Raw genomic sequence first — 10,573 nt, 5'->3', positions numbered from 1 at the left:
TCGCTGCGTTCACGGACCATCGGAAATGTCCAAGCTATCATGATTTAATGATGACGGGTTACGAAAAATTAAATTACATAGAAATACAAGTCGTGTTAAGGCCTTCATAAAATATGCCAAATGTCTACAATGACTAAACTAAACCCCTGGCTAAATGTCTGCGTGAGACGTCAATGTAAAAACGTTTAGCCTTCTGCCGCCCCCTGCAACACACTAAGTGCAAACTAACAGCCACTCCGTGGAACTAGAAATTCAGTACATTACATAATGTGAGCGGAAATGTTCAGCTCTGGAAAATTTCCAGGTGAAAGACTAGAAAAATTTGGAAATCATTGGGAGTAAATGACATTTTTCGGCAATTAATGTGATTGTTTGTAGATTTGCCAAATCGCAGCAGTGTAAAACAGAATGTAAAAACTAGCAAATAAATAAATAAATAAATAAATAAACAAACAAACAAATAAATAAATAAATATTCCGGCTGCACTGTGCGCCCTCATTCTCTATGCATATAAAGTGATTTATATTCAGAACATAAAATAAAATGCTGGTAAGGCTTAACTAGGGCTACACAGATTTCTGAAACAATTAACATATTTAAAACATGTTTTAACTGTAACACAATTAACAACTAGGCTTTATAAACTTAAACTAATAAAATGTATCATATATAAAAGTAAAAGGAAAAGGATTTTGATTTACTATTAAAAACAAAAATGAGAATTCCAACAAATATGCTAGTTGGTCATATATGTAAATACACAAATACTGTAATAAATGCAGACTTTAGGTCAATGCAAATACCATTTGAGCTGGTTTACTTTCGACAACATCTACTCCGTGACAGCTAGAAAAACACAAAACTATATATATTTTTAGTAAACCTCTTCAATTCTTACAGTAGGTCGTTATGACATGTCCACAGTGTTCTCTAGGGTCACATCAATAAATTTTCAGAGATCAATACATTTGGTGGCCTCCCAATCTATTGGAAGACCGAGTGTTGGTAGTTATGAGATATTTGTAGCAATACATATTGGGTATTGCTTTTTACATTTCAATCTATTAGTTTTTTCATTTTAAGATCTAAAATATTGGCTAATTAATACAGTAACATATTTAGATCGAAAGTGCCCCCCGGAGGCCACCCTTAGCATTTTCCTTATTGCCTCATGCTATGGAAGTCCAAAAGAGTAATCAAGAATTAAATGAATACATGTGGAATTGAGATTTTATGGTCTTTCGTTTCTGGCAAGGTTTCTGCTGTAACAATGTGACCAAAGACTGATAGTTAATTTACATAATGCCCTTTGACACTAGCGGTTACCCTTTTCGAACACTTTACACAAAACTGTGACATCAGAGACATAAGAGTCGAACCGGCTTTTATCATCTTGTGCCTTCAGACACTCACTGAAGTGGGACGTCCTCTTGGTGTGTGTGCTTACACTGCAGACACAACTTCCTCCAAACAGATAATGACATATTTTATTTTTCGACACCAGTGTCTGCAATGAACAATTGCTTTCAGTATAAAGGATCGAGTTTTCCCTTTTACACAGGTGACCCTGGCTTCTCTTACTACTTTGGGAACTAGAAAATATGTGAGTCAATGCCAACACCCCGTTCCCTGGCCTGTCAGTACCTTTCAGACAGAGGAGCATCACAAAAGGGGCTACTGCTACAACACTTGAACCTCACTGGACGTGATGTAAAGCTTTTTTGAGTAAGGTGGTTTATATTCATAAAGAATAAAAAAAAACGTGTGCGGCATGTCACACTAAATAGATTTATATATTCCTGGTCACACCTTTATAAGTAGTAAGATATGCTGCACTTTGTTTTTTCTTTTTCTTTTTTTACTAAATATACACTATGTACCTTTTTATACAGCAGTAATTTGAATGAATTTTGCACTCAAATCCAAACTTTAATATCTCAAGTACTTCAAATTCTCCATACATTTAAATTGATTTTTAATACATGATGTCTAGCTTTAAGCACCCACTGTGAGTAAGTTTATTTGTCCATTGAAATTAGCCCTCTTATTAGTACAAGCTGTTTGCGCGGATAGGTGATGTCACAGAGCAGAGCATTTACTCTGTCAGCCATCCTCACCCAAATGCACAGCACACAAACAAATGGCCTTTTAAACTGTGGTGTATCGTGCAGGACCAGGGCAGGAACGGAAAGGCGATGGTCCACTTGGGAAATCAGACAGGAATGTTGGTTTGTGGGATGGCAAACTTTCCGGCAAGGCCTGCCGTTTCTTGCGGTCGTGCCTCTTATAGTGAAAGTCCAATGGTGGGCGTAAAGCCGGAATGCTTCCTACCTCTTCTGAGGATGATGAGTCAAATGAACCATTTAATGATGGCTGCCGATCTAAAAGATCTTCATCAGACTCACTGGAAGATGAGGAGAGGATGATTGGGGGATTAAATGAAGGGTCCACCGGACCAGGGGTCATTTGCGTGGGGTCAGATGGTGAAGGTTGGGGATCAGGGACTGGTGTGGGGTCAGAATGAGCAGGTTGCTGCTTTTTTCCTGGATAGAAGAATGGAGGCCGTGTCGGGATGTCAGGCTGTAAGGGAAGGTCGTGACCTTGTGGCTTCAGTGGGCGAAGGACATCCACATTCTGAGGAAGGGAAAGACCAGCTCACGTCACACTGATATTTGTAAACTTGCTATGTCATATGGTATTGCAGTATTGCTTCACATGTACAGGTGAATTAGTTTTAGTACTTTACAGTGTAATGGAAAACTATTCAATCTTTAATCAACAATGAAATATACACAATTCAATTACACTCAGCAACACCTGCATGCATAGTTATAGGAGATCCAGCACCAAGAAAGAGCACAAGAAATTGAGTGGAGTATACTGTATTAAAATAAAATTAAATTACAATCTTGATCTGATTCTGAAACTGCATTGCCACAAGTTGTATCCAGTAGTGGCTTTCTAGGTTCCAATTGAACCGAGTATGTGGAGGTCCAGTGTACTGTACGTAAAGAAGTACCTAGAGCAGTGGTTCTTAACCTGGGTTCGAGCAAATCCAAGGATTTCAGCGAGTCAGTCTCAAGGGTTCGGTGGAGGTCAAGACACACACCTGACTCCCGGCACCCGTGTGATTTCTTTATTAATGTAATCACTTAATACTAACTCTAGAGCGAAAAAATAAAGTGGTTGGATAAATATGTGTAACATGAATTCACATGTATAACAGGACGTATGATGTTCCACAGGGTTCCATTCGGGGGTTTCTGCTGTTTTCATAGTGTCTCCTGCACCTGGGTTCCATCTTAAGAAAACCTCAGTAGTTGTTTTAAAGTGCTCTATAAATAAGGAGTTGAGCTGAGTGATGGGAGTCAGTGTCCTAACTGCATGATATGGAATGCCAAGTTAACTCATTCACTCCCAGACATTTTCACTGAAGCAACCCCCTTCGCTCCCGGCTGTTTTATTGGATTTTGACTGATTTTGCAAGGCCCGTGGAATATTGTGTTCTATTGGTATAAAACCATGGCACCTAACAAAATCATCAGGAAAAAAGTTTGTTTTCGTTTTGCAGCAATTAGCATTAGAATATAATATACGTTTCATCATTCTTCACATTCTGTTTAAAACAGTGGAGGGAAAGAGCTTTTTGCAACATGGCCCTGGTTGATCTCTTTTACTCTGCTGCCACCTGCTGGCTGTTTTTTTTTTCTCTAAATAACTAGCATTGCTTCAACCATTCTCTTCAGTTCAGAGGCTGCATCAAAGCCTATAGCATAAAAAACAAAACGTGTATAAATACATCTTTGGGAGCATGGTAATATTAAAAATAGAACATATTTATACGTTTTTGGGAGCAAATGAGTTAAGCAATTCTAGTTCAGCACAACTAGCACAGCACGCACGCACACGACACGCAAGCACGGACGCACGCACGCACGCATGCATGCACGCAGACAAACTCAATCTGATTCCCTTTAGAATGCGTTGAAAAATGTCTGCTTCTGTACCTGTGTTTTGAATATCTCGCATGACACTTGAACATCTGGATGGGCATGCAGGTCTCCATGTACAGATGCTGTGCAAAAGCCTGCAGTCTATGGGCAAAGCATAACATTAGCTTCAGAATAACAGATTGTAGACACTAAAATGCTGTCGTTGAGGGCAAAATTCATAATAGGGCTTCTTTTTAAAAATAATACATGGTAGAGCTAGAATTTTTTCAGCGGGGTGGCCATTGCGTCACAATGACTCACCAAGGGGTGACAAATTACAGTTTTTTTGTTTTTTAACGATTGCTTAAAGCTACTGAACGTAGAATATTTCATTGGATCTTATCTTATCTTATCTTATTTCGAATTGCTACTGCCACCTGCTGACGAAAAATGAAACTGCACATACCGTTTTTCACATACACACCACACACATTACGCCACATCCGCAGACAGGGCGCGGGAAATTCTAACCTGATTCCAGTCTGAAAACTATTGGCCAAAGGCTTGCAAGAGTACCCATTGTGAACAGCTAAGGTGTTAATCTACTAATTAGAAGGCATTTCAGTCATAAATGGTCAAATAAAAAGGTTACTGTAAAGTTATTTTTTTGGGAAAAAGTTCCATATTGCAGCTTTAAGCATAATAGAAAACAGTAGTAAGGTGGAACTATTTAAATATGTGCACAGAATCCCGCTTGTCAAAATCTTCCCCTGGACATGGAGGTGGCCAATAGTGACCATGGCCACCATTGGCCCCTAAGTAGCTCAGCCACTGAATACTTGCAATACTTCTACTTACATTAAGTGGCAAGGATGTATTTCCGCATATAGTGGTCAAGGGTGTTATTTACTTTGCTGCTTAGGGTACGAGACATCTATTAATGGTATAGAGTTTATTTGTACAAATGTGTGTGTGTTTTAAAAAATATATATATTTGTGGGCCTGCTTTTGGAGCAGAAGTAGAAATTCACTCGTTGCAAACCTCAGTGTCTGAAGCGGGTGTCAATTGCTGGCAGGTGCCTTTTTCTGTCACTCCCTCTGGACACTCTTGGACTGTATATTCCACAAATCTAGCTTTCACTGGCACAGTCTGAAATACAGAATTCATTCAGTGAGAAAATGTGTGTAGATGTGTGTGTGTGTGGGGGGGCATTTTAACAGACAGAGAAAGTGTTGCAGGACTGAGGGTGTGCTGCAAAATAGTAGATATAATAATCTTATATAGAAAGAATATATATAGATTTGTCTCTCACAAACAAAAAAGTGCATAAATTACCCACTTGTTCCGCAGCTCTGGTGATCCGCTTCACTCCAAGGCCTGCGCCCAGAGTGGACTGCCTCTTATAGGAAAGCAGCGCGACCTGAACAGCCAGCACAGCTTGTTGACTGTCAACAGGAAGTAGGATGGGGCAAGTTGGACATGTCTGTTGCAGCTTCTCCGCAGGGTCTGCATGAAAAACAGCGTAATTAGTTACTAATCAAATTTTAAATTTATTTTATTTTATTTGAACATGTATTGCTGCAAACATGTCGCATATAGCTGAAGTACTCAGGGAAAAATATTTTTATTATTTACTACAAATGGACATAAGTTTGGATTCTGTATGTTATCAACACTTAAAATGTTTAGTCATACAGACTCGTTGCAATTGAGAATCTGCAGCACAATATCGGAATCTGACTGAATCTTGGTCGGAAACAACTTATTGATGAATATGTTTACAGTACCTGGCACAAGTGTGCAGTCGTAACTGTACAAGTAGGAGTAACCTTCCGATGTGTGAAGGATGGTGGTGTTGCAGTTACCAGAAATTTGCTGAAAATGAAAAAGGGAAGAGAATTGACAAGTTATTTTAAGAATTAGACTGGGCACTTGATGCACATTTATATAATCTACTCATGTCTAACCAAAACGCTGTATGAGTAGTTCCTTATATTATAACTATTGTGTTATAGTTAATGGCCATTGGATTTTAACTCTTTCACTGCCAAACTGTATTTGAAACATCCACATAATTGTAAATAGTACCACAGTTGCACACATTTGTAAATAGTTTGCGAAATTGTTTTGTCAAATTGTTACACTGTTGAATGGAAATTTAAACGTATTTTGCAATCTGAAAACACTTTTTCATTGTTGGTGGTGGTGTATTACTGAAGTAAAGCACTATTTAGGTGTTTGTGGCATCATTCATGGACAAAAAGAAGTGTACAATTCACTAGAGTGCATGAAATAACATCGTTTCACAAAAAGCTCTTTTTCTCCGCTTTTTGTTTCAAAACAGAGCAGTTCGGCGAAACTAACCATTTTCTATTGTTGATTACTGAAGAACGGAATAAGGTAGAAACAAACATGAGAATTCAATCTTTCATTTGGTTTCATTTGTGTGTTTCCATAGTCCAAACACAACATTTTCTGTGGACCTTCAAAGATCAGTCAAAATGCTTAAATCGGCTGGCACTGGCGACATCCCGTTTCTGAAAACGTCTGGCAGTGAAAGAGTTAAAATAAAGATTTGCTGTCAACTCTTCTTGTAGATCTCATTAGATTGCAAAATTGATCTTAATTTTGCAGCCTGTGAATAATATTTACCTCTCGGGTGCTCATAAGGCTAGTCAAAGTGCACAGTTTATTTGTACAGTATGTGTGTGTCTCTTACTGTTTCCATGAATGGCCTGACATCACAGCGTTTCCATGGTTTCGGACTCCCTATGTGACACTTGGTTTCCAGGACATCCAGGTCCAGGTAATACACATTGCCTGCTGGGCCCTGACATGCACAAGATAAACACAAGGAAAGGGAAGAGAGGACATGCAAACATTACACAGGCTGATTGGCAGAATGGCAGCACTGTATAAGTCTTCTGTAATCATCATTCAGCATTTATGTAATCAAGGTTTGCACAATTACTAATTAAAATAAAATTATTAAAATTATTAAAATTATTAAAATTATTAAAATTATTAAAATTATTAAAATTATTAAAATTGTTAAAATATAGTTAAATTATTTTAAAAAATCTGTATAATATACCGAATTTTGTTTATGTAGCATGTGTGTAATTTCCACTACTGAATGGATGTGCGCGACTGTAATAAGGCAAGAAAGGTGATGTCTTCTAGTTTCATCAGAGCAACATGAAAATAACAGATAATCATTGTGTGAATGTTGAGAGGCAATTAGTGTCCTTGCAACAAATTCAAGCCTGATCAAATTGAACAAAATATGGGTGAGCTACGGTTTAGCTTGGAATTAATACATATGTGCCAAAACATCTGGGGATTTTTTTTGCAAGATCTTTGACAGAAAAACAATGATGCGTCAATGATGTCATAGCTTCTTCTGAAACTTCCTCAACAATGAAGCAGATTACTCCATTCCTTTTGCTGTTGTAAGTGGGGGAGCTACTGCATGCTATACTATGATTGATTAACTAGCATGACAGTGCACTTTTCATCTACAGTATGTTGGCATTCAATTCTTTTCAAGAGCATCTTGTGCATTACCATATTGTATTTCTGATTTTTATTTTTTGAAATCTATGTTTACAGTATATACATTTTCCTAAAGATATCTGACACCAAACAAAGTAATTGTTAAAAAAAAAAAAAAAACACCCACTGAAACATCCTTAAAATGAGCTTCAGGCAAGTTTTCTTTTCAAACATTTGTCCGCACTCACCTGAGCGTGTAGGTGGACATTGGCGATGCGATTGAGGGCAAACTTATAACCTTCCGCACGATCCTCATTGATGTAAGTGAGAGCCAGACGAGACAGCTTCTCCACAGGTTTGTCATTGCAGGGAACTGGAGCAAGTTTGGTGGGCACCAGAGATAACCCCTCACCATTCAGACACAGCATCTGAATTAAAAGCAGAGCTAACTGCAGTAACATGCAAGTGGATTTATGCATCATAGCAGAGGATCCTACTGCAGCAGCAAGACGAAGCTCAGGTGAAAGTGAAGTTTGTTCCCCTGTGTTTGTGCTTAGTCTGGGTTGCGTGTTGACTTTTGGAACCAAAATAGGGAGGGATGTTGAAATCAAGCCCAGGACAAAGTTTATTTGATGGAAAAGAGCTGATATTTGTGAATGAACACTGACTGTTGTGTGTCTGTGCATGATGTCAAACTTTGGAACAGCTTAGAGGTACAACACAAGCAATGCCAAAACATCCACAGATTCAAACTGTTGTACAAACATATTGTTTGGTTTCAGTATTTGAAGAGTGTGTCTTAAACTTACATCAATATTCCATCTTATTGTGATAGTGTATGCTTGCTGCTTTTTTATCATTGCAAGGACAACATCTATCACCATTGTTGGTATACTTGTGTCTTTTGTTTCTGGTTTGTCTCTCACCCAAGCTGGTATTGTTACTTTTCATTACCATTGCTGGTATGAGCTTTTGATGTAATGTTAGTTAATTAACACATTGTTTTTGTTCTGTTTGTAGACACACCTGTTTTTCACTATTCATGGAAACCGCTGTTGGTTACTGCAAGCTTGCAGCAAAGCAGCTAAATTTGTTTTTAAATTTTTATATTAATGAGATTGGGGTTAGGATTTAATACGTTTTTTTTCCTCCCACTCCTTTTCAGGCTAGATTTAGTTGAGTATTGTTTGGAGAAATTGATGAATTGTTGATTTTGATTGGTGCCTAAAATAAATGAACAATGAATGAATGAACTGTGACAATAAAAAGATACGCACAATCAGTAAAACATTGTTTTCAATTAAAAAAAAAAAAGTAGTGCTGTCAAAATTAATGTGTTGACTAATTAATTAATCACTAAAATTACTGCATTAATCATGAATTAACACAGATTAATCACACTATTAATCTTGACCGCAGGTTACCCTTATTAAAATGACAGCGGATAGTTACGTTAAATGTAGCACTGATTTTGTTTGAGCAATAAACATAACTACATGCCTTAAAGTAAAACATATGATAAATGTTTGCATATGACATTCAGAATATTTGTTCATGTAAAAACTATTGGGGTCTTTTTATTTACATTTTTAAATTATGCAAGTGATTAACTGATTAGAAAAAGAGGAGGATGAGCGTGTGCACTGGATATATATATTTTAAATTAGTTAAATGTCAAAAATTAACACATAACAGGTGCTCTTTAAATTTGGCAGGGGAAAAAAATTGATTAATCGTGATTAATACAAATTCTAAGATGTGATTCATCTGATTTAAAAAATGTATTTGTTTGACAGCTCTAAAAAAAAAAAGAAGACAAATAAGCTAGAGCTGCGAGTAGGTACTTGCACGTTTGGGCTACTGGCACATTGGAATTAGACATTTTTAAAATGGCACAGGACACATTTAACATCCGATTTTTTGGTTTTTCTGCCCAGACTTGATTGATGTGTGATCATCAAAATCTGAATATTTTTTCATGGCAAACATCTTATCGCCACGGCAACAGCATTCAAAGATATAAAAAGCTTTATTTACTTTTCAACTTGAACATTTTTAGATGAAACACCCACAGTTTCAAGACAAGATAAAATCTCTAGGAGGTGTTCTTTAATATGTGACTTATTTAAAGCGTCAAATGTCGGGCCAAATTTGAAAGAAAATTCCAAATGGCAAACTCCCTATTAGATTTAGCATACAAGATACTTTTTTTTGTAAGTCTTGGGCTACAAACGGCAGCTTCGTTAAAACCTTAGTGGGGGCACTACTGAGCTGTTGTTTTTGAAACTGCACATGAAATGAACAAAATATTCATAATTTAGGCAGGTGTGATTAGTGTGGAAAGTTTTCATATGTTTTCACTTAGGCTATGTAAAAATAATCAAAATCAGCTTCATTTTTCTTGGAAAGAGGGTGTCATCACAGGAACATTTGTCGTTGCTTTTTGGTTTCTAGGCTGGCTGGACCACTACTTCTCCAAAGACACCAAGACATAGCCCTAATTATGTTTCGATATTTTGATAGTTATATCACCCACTGTAGTTCTTTTTCAGAATGCAATACGTCTATTCTACCAAAAGAGGTCAGTGTTTGTCTAATCTGTTCATGAGGCCATACATTCACCAAGCAAATCTGGGTTAATGAGTCACTGATGTCAGGTTTATTATTCCAGTCCAGCAACCCATACATAGATATGATAACACCCATACATACATTCACTATGCTGCTTATCTTCATTAATCAGGGTCGGGGGTCTGCTGGAGCCTCTCCTAGCTGACTTTGGGCTAGAGGCAGAATGTGTGTGTGTGCGCGCGTGTTTGTGTGCGCGTGTGTTTTGATTGTGCACATTTTGAGCCCGCTACACTTTCATGCACTAGTGTTTTCAGTCGCTAGTTATGTTGCAGCAGTAAGAGTCTGCAGGGGAAGATAAGAACGAGTGAGGTTGCTCCAAGGACTTGCTCTACCAGCACAATGTCAGACCCAACCGAGTAAGACAAACCTTCTTTGATGTGAGCACAGAGAACTTGCCCGCTCTGCTTTATGGAGAGATGATATGCTGAAGTGATGCCCTGCTCTAGATACAATGGAGCCGCTTGGGCCCCTGCTGTTCACAGTTTATATGAGAAATGAGAAGAGATGAGTTCC

At 37.7% G+C, this 10,573-nt stretch overlaps 1 protein-coding gene across 1 annotated transcript; it reads right to left on the bottom strand.

The window, feature by feature from the left end:
* Positions 1–1,909: 1,909 nt before the first annotated feature.
* On the bottom strand, positions 1,910–7,975 carry LOC144062091 (fetuin-B). Its single transcript, XM_077583029.1, has 7 exons — positions 7,678–7,975; positions 6,654–6,764; positions 5,722–5,809; positions 5,274–5,440; positions 4,976–5,083; positions 4,009–4,095; positions 1,910–2,635 (listed from the first exon to the last, which is right to left on the bottom strand). Exons 1-7 carry the CDS (start codon positions 7,909–7,911, stop codon positions 2,150–2,152), a joined length of 1,281 nt encoding a protein of 426 aa, XP_077439155.1. The 5' UTR covers positions 7,912–7,975; the 3' UTR covers positions 1,910–2,149.
* Between the last annotated feature and the right edge of the window lie 2,598 nt (positions 7,976–10,573).

Source organism: Vanacampus margaritifer, chromosome 13 (genome assembly GCF_051991255.1).
Source record: "Vanacampus margaritifer isolate UIUO_Vmar chromosome 13, RoL_Vmar_1.0, whole genome shotgun sequence".
Classification (NCBI taxonomy): Eukaryota; Metazoa; Chordata; class Actinopteri; order Syngnathiformes; family Syngnathidae; genus Vanacampus; species Vanacampus margaritifer.
This window is presented reverse-complemented; position numbering and strand designations above follow the sequence as displayed.

Excerpts from the sequence above, each read along its gene's own strand:
- LOC144062091 (XM_077583029.1), bottom strand. The coding sequence starts at position 7,911 with ATGATGCATAAATCCACTTGCATGTTACTGCAGTTAGCTCTGCTTTTA. Across the intron at positions 6,765-7,677 it reads ATGTCCACCTACACGCTCAG|GGCCCAGCAGGCAATGTGTA; the intron begins GTGAGTGCGGAC and ends TGTGCATGTCAG. Across the intron at positions 5,810-6,653 it reads TCAGGCCATTCATGGAAACA|CAAATTTCTGGTAACTGCAA; the intron begins GTAAGAGACACA and ends TTTCATTTTCAG.